Source organism: Exophiala mesophila, assembly GCF_000836275.1.
Source record: "Exophiala mesophila strain CBS 40295 unplaced genomic scaffold supercont1.3, whole genome shotgun sequence".
Lineage (NCBI taxonomy): Eukaryota > Fungi > Ascomycota > Eurotiomycetes > Chaetothyriales > Herpotrichiellaceae > Exophiala > Exophiala mesophila.
This window is the reverse complement of record NW_015622506.1, coordinates 3073457-3092604: the sequence shown is the minus strand read 5'-3', so window position 1 is coordinate 3092604 and position 19148 is coordinate 3073457. Positions and strand designations below refer to the sequence as shown.

General features: G+C 49.1%; 6 protein-coding genes across 6 annotated transcripts; 2 read left to right on the top strand and 4 right to left on the bottom strand.

Moving 5' to 3' along the window:
• Nucleotides 1–3610: 3610 nt before the first annotated feature.
• On the bottom strand, nt 3611–4123 carry PV10_04678 (uncharacterized protein; the record flags this gene model as incomplete). Its single annotated transcript, XM_016369252.1, has 1 exon — nt 3611–4123. The coding sequence occupies one exon, from the start codon at nt 4121–4123 to the stop codon at nt 3611–3613; it is 513 nt and encodes a 170-aa protein (XP_016225040.1).
• A 6274-nt stretch (nt 4124–10397) lies between these two features.
• Nucleotides 10398–11692, top strand: PV10_04677 (uncharacterized protein). Its single transcript, XM_016369251.1, has one exon. The coding sequence runs from the start codon at nt 10800–10802 to the stop codon at nt 11451–11453; it is 654 nt and encodes a 217-aa protein (XP_016225039.1). The 5' UTR covers nt 10398–10799; the 3' UTR covers nt 11454–11692.
• On the bottom strand, nt 10635–13739 carry PV10_04676 (uncharacterized protein). Its single transcript, XM_016369250.1, has 3 exons — nt 13651–13739; nt 13584–13600; nt 10635–13502 (listed from the first exon to the last, which is right to left on the bottom strand). Exons 1-3 carry the CDS (start codon nt 13658–13660, stop codon nt 11820–11822), a joined length of 1710 nt encoding a protein of 569 aa, XP_016225038.1. The 5' UTR covers nt 13661–13739; the 3' UTR covers nt 10635–11819.
• A 170-nt stretch (nt 13740–13909) lies between these two features.
• Nucleotides 13910–15191, bottom strand: PV10_04675 (uncharacterized protein). Its single transcript, XM_016369249.1, has 2 exons — nt 14759–15191; nt 13910–14699 (listed from the first exon to the last, which is right to left on the bottom strand). The coding sequence occupies exons 1-2, from the start codon at nt 14939–14941 to the stop codon at nt 13944–13946; spliced, it is 939 nt and encodes a 312-aa protein (XP_016225037.1). The 5' UTR covers nt 14942–15191; the 3' UTR covers nt 13910–13943.
• A 145-nt stretch (nt 15192–15336) lies between these two features.
• On the top strand, nt 15337–17315 carry PV10_04674 (translation elongation factor Tu). Its single transcript, XM_016369248.1, has 4 exons — nt 15337–15646; nt 15696–15724; nt 15783–16045; nt 16098–17315. The coding sequence occupies exons 1-4, from the start codon at nt 15487–15489 to the stop codon at nt 16963–16965; spliced, it is 1320 nt and encodes a 439-aa protein (XP_016225036.1). The 5' UTR covers nt 15337–15486; the 3' UTR covers nt 16966–17315.
• Nucleotides 17283–18479, bottom strand: PV10_04673 (uncharacterized protein). The gene is made up of 2 exons (XM_016369247.1): nt 18076–18479; nt 17283–17942 (listed from the first exon to the last, which is right to left on the bottom strand). Exons 1-2 carry the CDS (start codon nt 18107–18109, stop codon nt 17689–17691), a joined length of 288 nt encoding a protein of 95 aa, XP_016225035.1. The 5' UTR covers nt 18110–18479; the 3' UTR covers nt 17283–17688.
• Nucleotides 18480–19148: the final 669 nt, after the last annotated feature.

Below are 19148 nucleotides of genomic sequence, written 5' to 3'. Positions count from 1 at the left end.
TTGACTATCTATAAACCAGACGGCGAAGAATGAGTGGTCGACAATTGGTTCAATCTTTTGTTAAGTCATTGTCTTCCTTTGCCCCGGAGAAATCGACGAGAATGTCTTGGAAAAGGCTGATCCATTTTGAGGACGAACATGGGACGCAGGCGTTCGGAGAGCCTGACGTCAAAGACGTCGCCGATTTCTATCTTCAACTTGGGAATGGAAGCCTATCAGCAAATGTGCTTCGAGGCGACGACATGTTTGCACTCCGGGATACGAACGAAAAAATGAGAGTCCAGAAATTGCTTCCCATTCTCACCCCGAAAGATGTGCCTCTGATCAAATGCATCGGCTTGAATTGTAAGAATTCCCTTCATAAGAGATGCTGTACACCACGGGATCACGCTTGCTGGCAAGATCTTCATCTCGGAGCACAATATGATGTCGCAATCGAGTGATCTTCCCAAGACATTTGGCTAACATGGCATAGACATGAAACATAGTAGGTCCTTGTCAAATACCTGTGTCCGCTGCTCTCCAATCCAGCAGATCTGACCAGTGATCAGTCAAGGAGGCGGGCCGGTCACCGCCACCTTACCCGACATTTTTCATCAAACCTAGCCACTCGATTGCAGGTTTCGATGAAGACATTCCTATTCCACAGATTGCCCAGGATGATCAATGCGATTGGGAGGGTGAACTTAGTATCGTTATCGGCAAGACTGGAAAGAATATCAAGAAGGAAGAGGCCTTGGATTACGTGGCAGGCTATATGGCGTCCAACGACGTGTCTGCTAGGAAATGGCAACGAGATCCAGCTTTTGCTGGATCTGTGCCACAATGGGGATTCAGTAAAGGTTTCGATAAATGGGCGCCTGTTGGTCCGATGATTGTCTCTCCTACCGTGGTGGGAGATGCAGGTAATCTGGCCTTGACCACCACGGTTGACGGTGTTGTCAGGCAAGACTCGAACACCAACGACCTCATTTTTGGAGTGCGCGAAATTATTGCCTTTGTCAGTCAGGGGACTACACTTGAGAAAGGCACAGTGATTATGACGGGTACACCTTCGGGTGTAGCATTAGGCATGGCGAATCCGCCATGGCTCAAGCATGGACAAGTTGTTGAAGTGTCGATTGAACAGCTTGGAAGCGTCAAAAACAAAATGCACTTCGAATGAACTACCTATCCCTACATATATAGATTTGATATATGGTGGCTGCAGCAGCTAGGCAAATCCTGAAATATTCTAGAAACCCGGCATGGTGGGAAAGTTCTTTACTCCAGCTTGAAGCAGTCGCTCGTTGTTGCAACGGCTTGCGAAAAAGACCACCTGGGCGGGAATTTTTTGTAATCTATCTCGACGAATTAGCACATTCTACCCAAAGCATCCTTGAACGGATAGCGAAGTGGGACTGACCCCGAATCTATGAGCGACACCCTTATCATCAAATGGTTTCCGCCGTGACGTGTGGGAATCGTCCATAATGTACACCCACACTCGCTACAGAACACCTTGTGCTTGTCATGTCCGCTGGTGGTGTCCTTTAACACGATAGATTTGGTGTAATTTGACCCCGTTATCGTTACTTGACTCTTGTCAAATTTGGCGCACTGTCAGTAGTAAGTCAGTTCATTATGCTATTCTTGGTAGATCCACAGCATGTCCATCTCACGACTTGGAATGGGCCTCCTGCATTCTTTTGACAATGGGTGCAGAAGCATTGTATACAGGTTTCCGGAATGCCCGTGATCTCAAACGCGACCGCGCCACAAAGGCAGGATCCCTGGTTGGTTGTGGTTGAATTGATAGACTCCATCGGCTGTGATTACCGTTCATCGAAAGACGAAGTCGGTGGCCTTCTTCCTGATGTGGTTCCTTTTACAGTCACCACCGCTATTATTACCTATGATCACACTCTCCGTCGCGGTTTGACCCGGCGGGAGATCTGTATGTGGTTCATTGGCGGTCCGGGGCTACCGGTATTGCTGCCGGAAGTGCCGGTCGTGGGAGAAGGGGACTTCGGCAATCAACCAGACTCTCGTCGTACTTTCGTACAAACATTTCAGTGATCCGCGAGAGGAGGGTAGTACGTAAACCGTTAAGAAAGAGAGGTGGATTGCCTGGCTGATATCACCAAAGATCACTTTCCTTGCCTGTGATTCCCGACCAAATAGACATACCCACGACGAGATCCTCAACCTGTCGAACACCATGACCAGCACCACCACCACAGGCTCAGATAAGACCGCAAATGCTCATAGCGAGCAAGTCTCTGGATCTCCAATGGACGCGTATTATACTAGCCTCCCAGGCAAACATGTTGAACCCTTGTGGTTGCATATGAGCCGTCTGGTACCGCCTAGCCCGAATCCCGTGGCGAAGCCCACAATATGGCGGTATGCCGAATTATTACCAGACTTGATGCGAGCGGGCGAGCTGGTGTCGGCGGAAGAAGCTGAGCGGCGCGTCTTGATGCTTGTGAACTCGGCCTTGGAAGCACCTTGTACTACTGACACCATCTACAGCGGTCTGCAACTAGTGCTGCCGGGCGAAGTTGCTCCAGCACATCGACATGTGGCGTTTGCTTTACGGTTTATTATCGAGGGATCACAGGGCTTCACGGCTGTCAGCGGAGAAAAGATTGTCATGGAGAGTGGCGATGTCATCTTGACGCCGAGTTGGAACTGGCACGACCATGGTAACGAGGGCACGGGTCCTGTGATTTGGCTGGATGGCCTCGACTTGCCCTTGTTTCGGTTCCTTCCTCTGAATTTCGCCACCAACTATCCCGAACCGAGATACCCTAGCACGCTCTCTTCCACTAGCAAGGCCGTATACAAATGGGCTCCCGTGGAAAAGGCACTTCGCGAGTCCAAGGGTCAGCATGGTCGATATCACTACCAGCACCAGGATGGAGGCCACCTATCTCAGACCGTTTCGGCCCAGGCGGAACGGATCGCCGCTGGGAGCACCTCCCCGGAGAGTCAGGAGACAGTGTCATTTGTCTATCACGTGGTTGAAGGCGAGGGATATACTTCAGTCCTTGCTCCCAACACTGAAGAGGCGCAAAAGATTGTTTGGTCCTCCAAGGACACGTTCGCGGTTCCCGCTTGGAGTAAGATCACTCACACTTGCACATCAAAAGAGGATGATGCATTCCTTTTTGCAATTAACGATAGACCAATGGTGGAGAAGTTGGGATTATGGAAAGATGCAGCAAAGTTCAAGGCAGACGAAGATCTCATCTGAACATTTTGAAGGCAGAGTGTCGCCGGCGCCTTGTTTGCACTTCACATCGACGGGGGAGGTCATAGGTTTCAGTATGACATATAGGTTCAGACATATGTACGACATACTGTCGACAAGTACCCCAGGAGAAATGTGATGACATTTTGATGGCTTGTCAATGAGCTACTTTCTCACATATTGGCATAGAAAGCTGAGGCTCATGGCCTTCGCTTGATAGCTCCGGCCGGCCTCTATTGTCCCATTTCAAATAAGTCGTTAGGATATTGGCAGCTGTAGAGCCTCCTTCGATACCGATATATTAACCCTATCAGCCACAACCACTCCGCCGCAGGTGGAACCTTGTCCATGGCGACCAGCTGATTAGATGTGTTTTTATCCAGTCGCAGCTTCACCATTCTGCTCCTTTTTCTCTGTCGTCTCTGATGGCACTGCGTCCTTAAACACCGCAAAGCTCGACGGCGTCTCCTCTAACACGGGAAAGTGAAACCCGCACTTAGGACACTGCTCGTGCAACACGGCCTGCTCCTGCGCAAGGTCGTACTTCTTATCCTGCGTCTCGTTACATACCGGGCATATACGTAGTAGCCGGGTACCGACGAGCTCGAAGTTGGTGATAATGTCTTCCATAATGGCGCCATTAGACGCCCACGTCTTGCAGAACTTATGGTACGTGTCTTTATGCCAGTCGTATAGCGCGCCCCGGCTCGTCCAGAAGCTACACTCGTTGTACCAACTGCGATCATCCGGGTGCTCCCACCATGTGAGGTGTAGAAACCCTGGCAGTTTCATTAGATGTCGACGCGTATCGGCGAAGAGTACTTTGAATTTCTCGTACGCATCCGGACTGGAGAAGCGTACTCGCTGCATGCTAAGATAGATTGGCATGGTGTCTCTTTTTAATGGGGGAGTGGGTTTTGGTAAGAGATTCCGTTCGAAGTGGCTGCTGTTGTGCCTCGAGGTGTCTTGTGTAGTTGGATTTGCGTGAGGGAAGAGATAGAAAGAAACTTGATCAGGACTTGCGAGTTGAGTAAGTTACTTGTTCATCCCGACAGATACTTTTGAACTTGAGCGAACCCCGAAGTATCCAAAGATGGCGGCAGACATTGTTATCTGACAAATTAGTATATGAGATGTCGATTTTATCGATTCGATCGAGATAGTCGCGAAGCTTCTTTTGGTGATCTGGTCGTTCAGCCCACGACATTACGACGGCTTGTGTCCAAGGAGGAGCCGCCGAAACGTCAAATAGATCATTTCATACCAAATAGTTATTCGTGACTTGTTGTCTATCGAACTTGAGCCACAGTGTGATCAGCAATGCGTGGAAACGAATTAGGCTCATGTGTGTGGGCCGAGGATCCTTGCAGGGTAAAGCGCGCTAGTCGAATCGTCAAATTCGATGTCAAGTGCGCTGGTAAAGTTAATTCAATGGCGATGATTGGTCCGATTGACTCGCATCGGACTTCCTTGTTCTTACGCGGCCTTCAGTCGTTGATACAGATTCGATTTCGCCAGCTTGGCTTTGAATCTTACCACCTCCCTAACTGTTATCTCATCAGGTAGCCATCAAGCTGGGATAGAGCAAGGCGGCGCTCGCTCTGATCATGGGACGTATCTGTGCAGACGCGCGCACAAGGAATTGCAGGATGGCCTCATGGCATCGAAATTGTCGATTCGACAATATATTGGGTGGAATAGGGAAATGTGCTGACTAGCAATATTGAAGGGTATATATGGAGAGACCAATGTCTCACAGAAAGGATGTTTCAGGCAAGGCACTTGTAACAGAGAAATCATTATCTTTGATTCAATAGGGATAACAAACAAACCAACATGGCACAACCCAAATCTCACGTTGTTCACGGCGAGGTGCAATGCCCTCCTCCGGAGAAGTGGGCTCCTTTCGAATGGGAGGAACCTAAGAGAGGCAAGCAGGTGCACGGAGAGATCTGTGTCGTTCGTCCTTTCGGAGCCTCGGGAAACCTCAGTGCTGGACTCTGGAGGACTAGCGCAACCTCCCCAGGCTGTCAGGCTGACGGCTTCAACATTGTCAACTATTCTGCGCCGCTGGGAGATGAGACAGCCTGTGTTATTGACGGCACCGCCACATTGACTGTCCTTACAACGGGCCAACAATATCGGGTGGGCCCAGGCTCTATCATCAGCTCCCCCAAGGGACTAGAGGTGGAATGGAAGATCGACGGACCATTCTTCAAAAAGTTCTGGTGTATCTGGGATGGAACATCACCGGTCTCAGGTGATCCACTCGAACTTAAGATTAACCATACCAGCGACAACCCGAAAGACTGGATTGAGTATCACTTTACGGAGCCTAAGGAAGGCGACCTTGTCGCGGGTGAGCTTTACTTCATCCGAACCCACGGTTCTACAGGGACTATGCTCAGTGGGGTGTGGCGCTCGGGCAAAGGCATCGCGGCGTCGGACCTCAAGCCTGATGGCACTATGACTACACCCTATACCGGCGTATTGGGCGATGAAACGATACTACTGTTGGAAGGAGAAGTCGACGTGATTGAGACGGAGAGCGGGAAAAAGCATAGCTTCAAGGCGGGAGATGTGATTGGGTTGACATCGGGCATGCACGTCACTTGGATATCCAAGGGCCCCTTCTCGAAAAAACTATGGATCATTACTAGGGATGAACTGCCTACACCTAACTAAACCTGAGGATAGTCTCTTCCACGAATACATGAAACGGCTTCGTATGTCGTACTATACGTTGAAGGTCGCGGTATGGTCATATGAGTCACCATCCACATTGGTTTTGTTTTCTGTTCCCTAAAACCTATCTGTCGTCTTGGACTCTCTCTAGTTCAGAGGCTCCTAGATGTGTTTACATTTCACTTCAAGTCTTTAAGCTTGACCTACACGCCCACTCTTGATGTTGATGGGGCTTGAAGGAAGTGAGCTGCCTCAGTATACTTCCTGAGCGACATCTCAGAGACTCCAGACCGCACATTATATCCGTGAATTTGCTGCAAAAAGTGAGAGAACTAGAGCAACCCTCATGGACCAACTAGCCGAACATCTCGACACCCCCCATCCTCGTCTTGCGAGAGACGTTGCGCGGGAGAAAGATAATCCCCTGACGAGTCATCTTAAGCGCTATCTTCTGGACGAGAATCGTGTCGTCTACCTAACCCTAGCTTTATCACAGAATTCCTCCGCTCAACATTGGAAAGTTCTTTTGAGTCGAACAAGGTTTCTACAAGGTTTCTCGGATAAGAAGGCTTACTCGCTGTTGGTCGGAGGTTAATGAAACGAGCCCCTCGGCCTGCTGTTCCCACCCCCGTAACCCCGCAAGAAGGCAACTTTTGCTTGGTCCAACCGTGGCGATCTGGGCGCTGGCCAGGAGGCATGAGGGGCCATACCCAACCAGGTTGTTGTCGGATCCCTTATCGAGCCCCACGTTCTTTGACCCTGGCTTCAAGATGATAAGACACGAGCCCAACCCCAACACCGCTGCCGCCGAGTTATCTCAACATTCACTTCCCAATCTTCCCAATCCCTTGTGCTCACATCTCGTTCCACAATCCACAGATGGCCACTAAAGAACCCTCGACTAGTCAGGAATCTTATCCTCGCGACTTGGTACGTGCCGACGACGGGCAGACTGTTACTCTGCGACGCCTGAAGAAGCGAGAAATCGACCGACGATGTCAACGTGAGGCTCGCGAACGTAAACGTGCCCGAATTGCTGATCTCGAGAGGTTGGTGGAGGAGCTGAGGCGACAGGACGCAAACGGGCAAGTTGCCGCTTTGTTGAAGCAATTGAAAAAGGTGGAGGCCGAAAGGGATTCGGTGACCAAAACATTGAAAGATATTCAACTACTCGCGGTTCAAAAACCGCTGAAGCTGTCTGATGATGAAGCAGAAGATCATGGCAGCAGAAACGCTCAGGTGATTTCTGAAGGTGGTCATAGCAGGAGTCTCCCTCATAGGACGTCGTTGCAGGAGAACCGCCTAGTATGGACAACACCCCAACCTACTTTATTCGACATCGGAGGCAGATCAGCCAGTCCGTCTGAGCTTGCGAATACAATGCCTAATCCCAATAGCAAGATTAGCCAGCACAGCATACGGTCTAGGTCGGAACTGGTGCAGCAGTGCCGTCCGTCATCAAGTGACGGTACCATTGTAAAATCCAGCGGTGTGGGCAGACAGCAGTCGACATCAGTCGCTGGGAAGTACGGTTGGGTCAACCCCCGGAACTCCTGCTGTTGTCGTACTCATGTGGCTCGTCAGCCAGGCCAACAAGCTGTTTGGCAAGGCAATTTTTGGAAATTTGTAACCGAGGTTCTCAGTGAACGTTTGGACTGGGCAGCAGATATACAGCCTGTGAATGATGCCGAATCAGAGGACGTGCTGGTCCGCGGAGTGGTCGAAGGGTGGGATGTCATCGCCGGACGTGGTCCTCTGCATCCCTCGTTAGACATGATGCGCCGCATTGACGAAGCTCTGTTCGGACCGATACCTAAGCCCGAACGTCTAGCGATGCTGAGGGCCATGCACTTACTTATACAATTTCGCACTGAGTCTAACGCCGAGCGGTACAAGCGTCTTCCGTCGTGGTATACCTACAGGCCATCACAACATGTCGCACATAACTATGGCATCGATTATTATGCCTGGCCCCATTTCCGCCAACACGCCATCTTCGACGAGCATGCATACTGTGGCAACGATTTCTGGTACATGTACCAGTCTGAGATGCGGCTCATCTGGCCATTCGAATTTCGTGACTGCTACACCCACGATCTTGAAACTGGTCTCTACAAACCCAGTCCCTTATTTGACGAAAGAATCAACGACATCAAGAGCTGGACGATGGGGCCTGACTTTTTTCAACGATTCCCTGAACTATCCAGTGCTATCCCGTCATCAGGTCGTCAGATTCCCAAACAGATGCCGGCAATTCCTGGACAAAGGGAAGGACAATTGCTTTTGCAACCTTGCACGGGTTCAACTAAAAGAGGACCATCAACAAGCGTAGGAATGGTGTTTGAGACAGAACTACAGCAAAATGAACTAGAAGACGACGACGACTGGCCTGGAATTCATGCACAAGTTTCCAGACGCTCCTCTTCAATCCATGGCGCTCAATCGCAATCGAATCTGCCACAATCGTACAATGGGCAACTTTGCACTCTCACATCGCCCCTTGGCTGCAATGGTTTTCTCCAATCAACCTCAGACGATTGTTCCTCCTTCAATGGGTGGTCTGATGTTTGGGGCTCTGACTTTGACCCCTCCCACATAGACACCACCACCATGGACGCATCTATGTTTCAATGCGCACCGAATGACATAGTACACGGCCAGGGCACAGCACCGATAGGCCCGCCATATATTTATACTGAGTTCTAAAGTCCACGGGCTTTGCTAACATTAGCCTCAAAATCAAAACTTATCCAGACTGAAACACTGAAAATCCAAAATGTTGGTTGAAGCTATCCAGCGATAGCTATTCACACATGGGAAGCGCAAAGCGGATGACTCCCCGGCTAGTTATGTGTGTTGGCTTCGCTGCCACTTGGCTGTTGTTTCATCGACGTGCACCGCGGCTGTGTTGATACCTTCATACGCCCTTGCACCATGCTTAATTTACTATGCCGGAGGTAAGGGCCCTATATTCGTTGTATCTGGTTCCCCGATACTTAAACGCTATAGGTTTAGTGGCCTTGGACTCGGTTACTCTGCTTTGGAGGAAAAGATATGGGCGAAGAAATAAGCAGTCCTAAGTAATGCGGAGAGGCCGAAGGGCCGAGGGGTCGAGGGGCCAGTACCCAGAAGTGTCAGAGGGACGGGCCCAGACCGCCGGTCCAGGCTTTGCAAGCGGAGACCGAAATGGACGTTCTAGTATTGGGACATTTGGAAAATGCGACTCAATCGGTCTTGATAACTCTTTTTCTTACCAGGAGTCAGCACTAAGTACCTAAGTATTATACTGTAGTAGTAGGCGAATGGTACCTTGCACCTGCATACACATGGTGGCCTAAGCGAGTGAAGATTGACTAGCAACTAGGACGACTAAGTAGTTAAGCAGATGAATACGAGTCCAAGAAGGAAGCTGTGGGCGAGGTGGCTGACGGCTTTCCCTCACTTCTCTTTCGAATTCTCCCGATTTAATCGAGATAGGTGTTGTCAATAAAAGAACCTCGACGAAGTAGTTATTAGTATTCTATTTACAAAGGTACCTAGGTATAGACAGTACTGGGCAGCTAATGCACCAACTTTCCTACTTCTCTTCATCTCCCATTATTTCATGAACCTATTAAGTCCATGCGTCTATCCACACGCGTCCACGTCCCGCCAGACGCTGAATTCGAGGCTCAGCTGAACCAGTCATCTCGCCCTGTGAACCCCAAACGGGTTGTTGGTTGTCCACCGCTGTTCGACATACAAGCTAAGGACGAAAAGACTTAGTTATTACTAGGTACCTACCTACCTACTTATACCCATTACCACATTTGATTTCTCTTTCAGCTCGGGTTACAGCAGCTTCTAACCAAACCAGTGTATCCTACCTACCAGTCTAAAGTAGGAACTTTAGGACTCATTACTATTATTATCATTAGCCTACTCGTTCAAGCGTCCCGGCGCCTACAGGATCTTGCTTATCCTGACCCAGATCCAGATCCCCAACTCCACCTAACTTGAATCTTAATCACCTACCATCTCATCCACCAAACCACATTCTCTCTCTTACACTTGACCTGAACTGATCAAACATGATTTTATGACTTGATTGACAGCGCTTCGAAACTTTTGTGAAATTCGACATCGCCATCGTCATTATTATTTGCCAGCAAAGTCCAAAGTCCGCGCTTATTTCGAATCTCGCAAAACAGTCAGCCTTAAAACGCCCCTATCCCAATTCGTCTCACCTTTGAACCGATCAAACCAAGCTTTCCAGTTTTCAATCACTCTACGGAGTAGTAAACCAGTAATCAACTCGAATTCTTTTTCTCTATTCTGTGGTCTCTAACCCCATCTGTCAAAGAGAACGACATTGAACATTCGAATATTCATTTGGCTTGACCGACTGATTGACTACCTAACGGGCGGCTAGCGTTGAGTGTCGCTTGTTGAGTGAGGGTCAGTGTCAGTGTCAGTGTTGACAGTTGACGATTGTGGAGCCGATCGATTCTACGACGCTATTATCGATTGATTGATTGATTGATCATTAATTGATTACGTCGTCGAATAAGTCGACGAGACAGTCGCCGTCTTACAACAACGACAGCAACGGCGACATCATCTTGGGAGAGATTTTACTGGTTGTGCATCAAAGGCTACACTTCAACATACGCCCACTACCTTGAGACCTGGATCTGACCCAGTTGCTATCACATTTCGCGACGCGGTCGCATCCGTGTAACCAACCAACCACACCCTCACTCGAAGTATCCCTATCTTGTACGACATTATTCTGAACGGCTTTCTTACGACTTCACCACGTCTTCATAGACCTCTCCTTCTCTCTATCAAATCCCCCTCCAGCCCCATCTGACTAATCACACCGCCAAAAAAAAATAAAATGGCCTTCCTCCAAACCAGTATCCGATCCGGGTACATCACCGACCTCGTCCTCCCACCCGCACAAGAAGGACAAGATCCCGCCACCATCCTCGAACAAGGTCTCGCCGCCATCTTCGCTTCAATCCACAGTCCCACAACCATGATCAACCTCAACCCACTAGTACAAAGCGTGAACCAAATCCCCGAATCCGATCCAAAATGCGTCGATTATCGGGAAATAGCACCGACTTTCGATATCGCACTCGACGCGCCATATGTGATGCTCACACAAGACGATTTAGATCCAAAAGCCAACACGATCTCCACCAACGGATTTCGGCAGTTTGAAATTGTCGATAAGCTGAATATTGGGTTCGGCATGTCGCAGAATTTGGTCTATCATGCGGCAATTCGACAGACGAGGTTTGGAATGGAGACGTTTACCAATGCTGGTAGTGGGGTGGTTATTTTTGGGAGGTGGGAAATCAAGGTTGGTGACGGTGGGAGGGTTATTAATATCATTGAGAAGAATGTTGTCAGGTGTAATCTTCTCCTGAGTTGGTATATTCGTTCCACAATCGACAAGAGTCATGCGGAAGCTCATGCTAAGTTGAAGGAGAAGTGGATTGTTCGGATGAAGGAGGTGGGCTTCGATCCTATACCACGGAATTGAATCTGTTGGAATGAATCGAACTGAACTGGTTTGTTGGGAGTCATGGATGGATGGATGGATGGACGGTTTGCGGTCTGGGATGATGGCGACGGGCGACAGGGGAAATTGCACTTTTGTCGCTGGTTCGGTCTGCAGTGCTTTGGCTTTCGTTGATCTCCCGTCTAGGTCGGTGGGTTTTTGTGTATGGGAGATATCATGATTCGAACAATCGGCCATTCACACTCCGGAGAGTTCGATCGGGCCTAGTAGACCGAGATAGACTCTCCTGGATATAGGTCGAATGGTAGTGCCGTACCGAGATCGTCGCTGCGTCTCGTATACAATGTGCATTGAGATGACCTTTGCAAGAGAATCTGAATCAATATTTTACCAACCGTCGAAATTGCCAAACCCTCCACCGCTTGCACCTTTGTTCTTCTTCCGCACGGGCTCTTCTGGCTCGTCGATAAATTCGACGATTTCGTCCTCGTCATCCTGTGGTCGTCTCGAACCTGATGCTGTTGGGAGATTGAGATATTTACCCACTCCTCCACTGGCACCGTTAGCATCACCAACGGAGGGCCCGCCATCTCTAATTCTTTTGCCCGTCCACGTGGTCTTGTCCAACCTTCTCTGTTCTTCTTTTTCCTTTTCTCTCTGATCTTGTTGATTCTTGGACTTCCAAAACTCGTCAAATGGATCGATAAAGACTTTTGCCTGTATAATTTTAATCTCCTGCTTGGGCCGGTCGTCTTTATCTGTCTCAGTCTGCTCCAATAGCTTGAGCACCCGCACTGACTCGCTGTCATCCATATCAACCTGTCCAAACACGGTATGTTTCCGGTCCAGATGTGGCGCAGGTCGATATGTGATGAAGAATTGTGACGAGTTTGTGTTTTTACCCTTGTTGGCCATGCTTACCACTCCGCGTCGGTCGTGGATCCTCGGCCCCTCGATTTCGTCCGCGAAATTCTTTCCCCAGATGCTCGTTCCCCCTCTTCCCGTGCCTGTTGGGTCGCCGCCTTGGAGCATGAAGTTGCGGATATTGCGGTGGAAGATGATCCCATCGTAGTAGCCCTTTTGGATCAACCGCGTCATATTCCATACCGCTTTTGGCGCGTACTCCGGGTAGAGTTCGATGTTGAGAGGGCCGCAACTCGTCTCCAGTCGGATGTAGCCTTTCCCCTTGACCCTCCCTCGTCGGAGAAGATATTCTTCATCCGTCATCAATGCCAACGATCCTGAAGTGTTGGGTGTGAGTCCAGTCGAGGTGAATGAGGCCGCCGCCTGACCTGTAGTGTGTCCAGTCGCATTGTAAGGCACGGCTTTGGTGGTTCTTGTTTGGGTTGATGAAGCAGCGTTCTTGCTGACAGCTGTGGATGATTTGGAATTCGAAGATTGGCTGTTGTTGGTGTTGTTCGCTCTCTCAGCTCGGGCTTTGGCTACGGCTTCTTTGGCTTTCATAATCTTAAGATCTGCTGCGCTGCCCAGGGATGCCGTGTTGATAGTTGCTTCTTCCTTTGGTATACCAGAGTCCTCTCCATCTTTCAAATATTTAAATGAGCTTAGATTCCTCGCCTCGATGTTCTGCGGGTCTTGCAATGTGATGATATCCTTTCGAGAAAACTCGTCATCGGTTACCAGGTCCCGCCACACCTTGGGTTTGATATTCAATCTCTCGATGGTGTCGTACGCAAACACGTTGGCCGAGTCGCCATGACGGATTGCGACAATGTGGGTGTTGTCTGTAAACACCTTGTATGTGACAGGGTCGACATATTCGTCGCTGTCATTCTTCGCGAAATTCAATTTGATGAGATCAGTCTGTTTCAATGGCTTTCCGTCTGTAGGGTTTGTGTCGTGCTTCAATAGCCATCGGATGATGTTTTCATGGTCAAAGATGACTCCTGTCGCCGTACAGACTGGGGTGGTAAAGGGTTGAAGGCTCAAGGCGCAGAAATTGTAGGGCAGTCGTTTGAATGATGCGTATCGACTCTTGTCGCTATTGCGTACACCGGAACCTGCCGAGGCCGAGTAGGCATCGCTGGAGGACCACTCCGAGTGGGTAATCTGTTACGATCGCAGGTGGATGTCAGTCTTGAAAGAGTGAGGGTTTGGGTCAAGAGGGAGTAGATGTGGTGAGGGCCATACGTAGAGTTTATCCGTTCCTACAAGATGGTTAGTTAGGACTTCAAATGAACGCTGGCGATGGTTTCACCTTTTCCCATCGTATTTCAGTCCCGCAAGTATCTTTTGTTGGTCATAATGGGGCCGCAAATGTCGGGGCGTCGTGGGTATGAAGAGAATGTTGTAAACATGCCTGCGCAGAAAATGGATCGACGAAAACATGGGCTAAGATTATTTATTCGATTATGACGTTGATCCGCAGCCTTGCATGATTCCCCACCATGACTAGAGATATCAGATATCAAATCTTGCTATAAGCATTGTGTACATTTCATTATTCTATGAATCTATTCAATGGTAACATCCATGTATATATCCCCTTTCCTAGTCATCTATTGCTATGGCCACACTCTTCAAATATGCAGCGGGTCCTCCAGAAATCCAGGCCTGTCTTTCGGCCTCGCTCGTCACCACAGCACAGCCTGTAACTCCCCCAGAATTGACCCCAGACCCAGTTTCGAATCCAGATCGACGTCGTGGAATCAGACATATCCATTCTTTTGAGATGATGACATTGTGTGCAGATCCTGATCCTGCTTGCTGTTGAGCATGTCTGGTTGCTTCGAGTAATCTATCATGATTTTGTATCAAAGTGTCGGCTGTAGCATTTGCTGGCAGTCGAAGCACAAAGTGCTTATAAGGGATTTTTGGGATGCTATCAGCGATGAGGCTCTCTGATGTGGCATAACTGGGAAATATCCTGAATCCCAGCTTTTCCTCATCTGGATATGGCCAGATCTGCATGTGTTTGTGCCCCTGACTCGATCCACTGTGGTAGCCGCAGTTGTAGATTCCTAGGTAGCGACCTGAGAAAGTCTGCATGACAGCCCAGAGTGCAGTGAGATCACCAGCTGTCAAAGCCTCTTCTTGTGAAATATACTGTTTGGTCGTGATCAATAGACTTGGCCGGTAGAAGGAGAACTTGTTGAGTAATAAGTAGTGATGATCGCCCACGGTCGACACAATTTCTTCAGGATTCGGTGGCAAGAATGGGTTGCCTTTCTTCCCGTCCTTCCTTTCTGGGGCATCATGTGAGATGATGGGTTTCTTTTGAGCAGCTGGAGCCATACGGAGCTCAAACTGTGAATCAATTAGTTAGAGGACAGCTGGCTGATCATTGCCTTGCCTCCACTTCGTACCTTGAATCCATTGTCATCTATAATCTCAGCCGTCGAGGGTCCATAGATGAGCTTCCCAGCAGCAACTGCTTCATCAAACCTTGAGAGGGCGTATGCTTCGAGGTCTGGTTGACGGACAATGGGTGAAGAGGGCTTGGTCGATCCCTCCGTGTCTGAGGACTTGGAAAGTTCATCGAGAGTCATGTTGGGTGGATGTCCCCTAGATCTCCTTAGATCCAAGTGTCTCGAGCGGTTCGCAGAAGGCAGTTCTTCTCATGGGACTGTCAAGTGCATTTGGAAAGAAGACGTGGCCTTGTTTGATGACACTTCAGATGGAAGGTGCGAGATGCACCTGCTCAGCCCACTTTCGACCCAGCCATGTCAACAACTCAAGACTACAGATAGCAACAGAAACATTCATTAGCCGGTCCTTGATCTGCAAAACGCCTTTTCAAGTTCCATTGTCATTAATTCTGGTCGTTCATTGGCATCATCCAAAAAGATATCGATGATGATCACGTGAGCATTCCCATAGGACTAACCCGATATGGACATCCCATCTACGGTGGACCATTAAACTCCCAAAATGCTCGTATGACCTCTGTTGCTGCTTCTGCGGTTGCTGCCGCAGTTGAATATATTTTTTGAGTTCCACTGCCATCGCCCTGAACTGTCGACTTGACAACTGCTGGATTCAGCTTTCGGGTCTTCCTTCTTTTGTCCATCATTGTTCTTCCTCAGGCGTCGCAATGGCTTTCTCTCGCTCTCTCACAACCCTCTTGCGCACTTCTCGGCATGTTGTCGGACCCGCTCGTGTGAACCCCGTCAACAGAGTCTTTGGCCATGAGAGATTTGGTGCTAGAACATATGCTGCAGCTTTCACCAGAGACAAGCCACATGTCAACATTGGTAAGAGAATATTGTCTTGTTCGCTCTGTTATGACGCTGACGACAACAGGTACAATTGGCCACGTCGATCACGGCAAAGTACGTATCTACCTCGCCGCACTCAGTGCTCCCAGCATATTTATTGACCTCCCGCCAGACAACTTTGACTGCCGCCATCACCAAAAGACAAGCAGAGCAAGGCTTTGCCCAATTCTTGGACTATGGCTCCATCGATAAAGCCCCCGAAGAGCGCAAGCGTGGTATCACCATCTCTTCTGCCCACGTCGAATACCAAACCCCGAGCCGTCACTACTCCCACGTTGACTGTCCCGGTCACGCCGATTACATCAAAAACATGATCACTGGTGCCGCACTTATGGATGGAGCTATTGTTGTGGTGGCTGCTGGTGACGGACAAATGTAAGAACGCCCACGACGTCTGGTGGCAATCAGAAGACATTAACACATCCAGGCCTCAAACCCGAGAACATCTCCTGCTCGCTCGACAGGTCGGTGTGCAAAAGGTCATTGTCTTTGTCAACAAAGTCGATACCGTCGAAGACCCCGAAATGTTGGAACTTGTGGAGATGGAAATGCGTGAACTTCTCAGCACCTATGGCTTCGAAGGCGACGACACCCCTATCATCTTTGGTTCAGCCCTCTGCGCCCTTGAAGGCAAGAAGCCCGACATTGGTGTAGAAAGGATTGATGCGTTGCTCGCAGCCGTCGATACTTGGATTCCCGATCCCATTCGAGACACCGACAAGCCATTCATGATGCCCATTGAAGAAGTCTTCGGTATCCCCGGACGTGGTACGGTCGCTTCTGGACGTGTGTTGCGTGGTGTCCTCAAGAAGGATTCCGAGGTCGAGATCATTGGACACGGAAAAACCCCAATCAAGAGCAAGGTCACCGACATCGAAACCTTCCACAAGCACTGCGACGAATCACAAGCTGGTGACAACTCTGGATTGTTGCTCCGTGGTGTTCGACGTGAGGACTTGACCCGTGGACAGTGTATCGTCGTGCCAGGATCTGCCAAAGCACACAAGAAGGCTCTCGTGTCGATGTACTGCTTGACTGCCGATGAAGGTGGACGTAAATCTGGATTCGGAACCAGCTACAGGCCTATGGGTTTCATCAAGACAGCCACCGAAGCCGTCACTTTGGAGTGGCCTCCGGAGAACGATGACCCCAACAAGATGGTCATGCCCGGTGACAACGTTGAGATGATCATGGAGGTTCACCACGAAACCGTCATGGAGCCTGGTGAGCGATTCAACCTCCGAGAAGGTGGTCGAACAGTTGCCACTGGTATCATCACGAGAGTTGTCGCATAAGGTCGATATGGTCCGAGCTGCAGCCTTCCAAGACATGATCGAATGTATGAAGTGGCGCCAGAATTGAGAAAAAGTGACTGACTGTATCACCATGTGTGGGTAAGCTTTGGATTTGTACATTTTTCAGACAATACGCTGCGGAGTTTTGCTTGTCAAAAGTCGCACATGGAAATGCGATATATGTTATGTGTTGGTGGGAACAACAGGTCGAGTTGATTTGATGTTCCACGCATAGATAAAACCTCTCCACTTCAATTCGAACATGTCTTAAGATGTTTAGAATGCTTCAGTTTCTGATGAGATTGGGATCGAATGAACTGAACTACGCCTTTGCCTTTACCAACGTTACGAGTTCAGAAGATTAAAATTTCTTTCTTTTTGAGAGCATCATGACAAGACACTCTAATCGTACAATCGTGCTCGAGCTTTGTACACGAGAGAGAAAGAGCAAGAGAACCACGGAGTTGGTTCCAGTTCTCCGCTTCGAGTCCTGATCGTGACAAAGTAACTTGACACATACAACCAGGACTCCCATCATAGACCTTCCAACCAGCTGCCTGGCTGCCTGCAGCTTCTGCATCGAACCCCTCCTCAACCCATCCACCTGCTCAGCTCAATGTCTTCGGTAATATACGACAATCAGCCTCGACAGAACCCTTTCTCTCATCTCACCCCATCTCCAAATCACATGTATGTATCTTCCATTCCATTCTTCTTGTTCTTTTAACTCGTACTAGCCAAAATCCCCGCCGTCTCGACCTGAGATTCACCTGCCTCTCGCTCGGCCCGTCGTTTCCGCTTCTCAGTCAAAATGTCTTTTCTTTGCTGCAAGAGCTTGATTTGTCGATCCTCGACACCTTTTAACCAGTATCCGAATGATCCTCCAATCCCGGCGAATAATGGGTATACCCACATGGCACCTCGTTGGAACAGTGGTCGCATTTCAATGCCGAGTTGAACGAATCGCGTTGCGATGCCTAGTATGGGGGATAATTTGTTAGTGGGCATGATACAAATATATCATCTGGAGATGAGTGGTCGGGGAGCCAACTGAATGTCAGGGGAAATATATGGGAAAGGACTCTCGAGAAGGGTTCGAACTGAACATACCGAATCCGGCCCAGAAGAGGATCTTGTGAACCATTGTGTGTGAAGTTATGTAGAAGGATGATTTATGTTTCTGCTCTCTTTCCCTTTCCTTTCTTCTCTTCCTTTATCCCTACGTCACAGACGTCTTGACAGCGTTGACTTCGAGGCGGGCAAAAGGAGATAAAATCGGCAAAAGGTCGATAGTGAGGTAGAATTCTCACGTGTTTGATCCGACGGGTTTATTCGGCGCGGTGGTAGGAAGATTTCTAGCGCAGGATCGATTGGTAGTACAGACGAAAAACAGGTCGAGAGAGAGAGCCGTGGGAGAAGGAGTTGGAGTTGGCTCCCCGTTGTTATGGTGTGTAGGTATGTTAGGTACCTAAGGTAGTAAGGTAGTCTTGAAGGTCGGAAATTGAGATACTGGGATCCAATAATGGTGGACGTTGGAAGCTGGGTCAGAACATGGATCAGTCCCTGTTCGCATGCAGCGGAGTTTAGGGGGGTTTGGTGCAGTTTTCAACAGTAGTGACGGCGAAAAAAGGTGCCAAGATAGTCAAGTTGGAGCGAATCAGGGAGTGTGGATTGTCATTTTTGGTGTGGAGCAGTAAGAGTGAAGATGTCGGCCTCTTGTGGGTAGAGTGCTTCGCTGTAATTTGTCTTTATTGCCAGGGGATGCTTGCTTTTCATTCGAACCAGGTTTGAAATCCTACTTTCTTGGAAACACGCTTGTCTACATAGTCAACATGGTGAGCCCGGATTGACATGGTCAGAAAATGAATCGTGTGCAACTTGTCTACTCAGGACGGCCGCTATAGACGCATGGTCGCGCTTGTAGAGTCGGGTACAATGAAGGCATCTCAGTGAACTACTTCTTGCTACTGTATCGACACAGCCATGAACAAGACCTGTCCATTCTCTTAGATATATATAAATCCTCAAGAACACAACCATCAACAATACACAACGTTGAATGTTATGTTCTGTTGGTCGAATGTAGACTAGGTCTCGAAAACCGATTTTGACACGTGATATATACACTAACCACAATCAGCCAAGTCAAGCTTCTCCAGCAGCTCCAACGACGAATTCGTTCA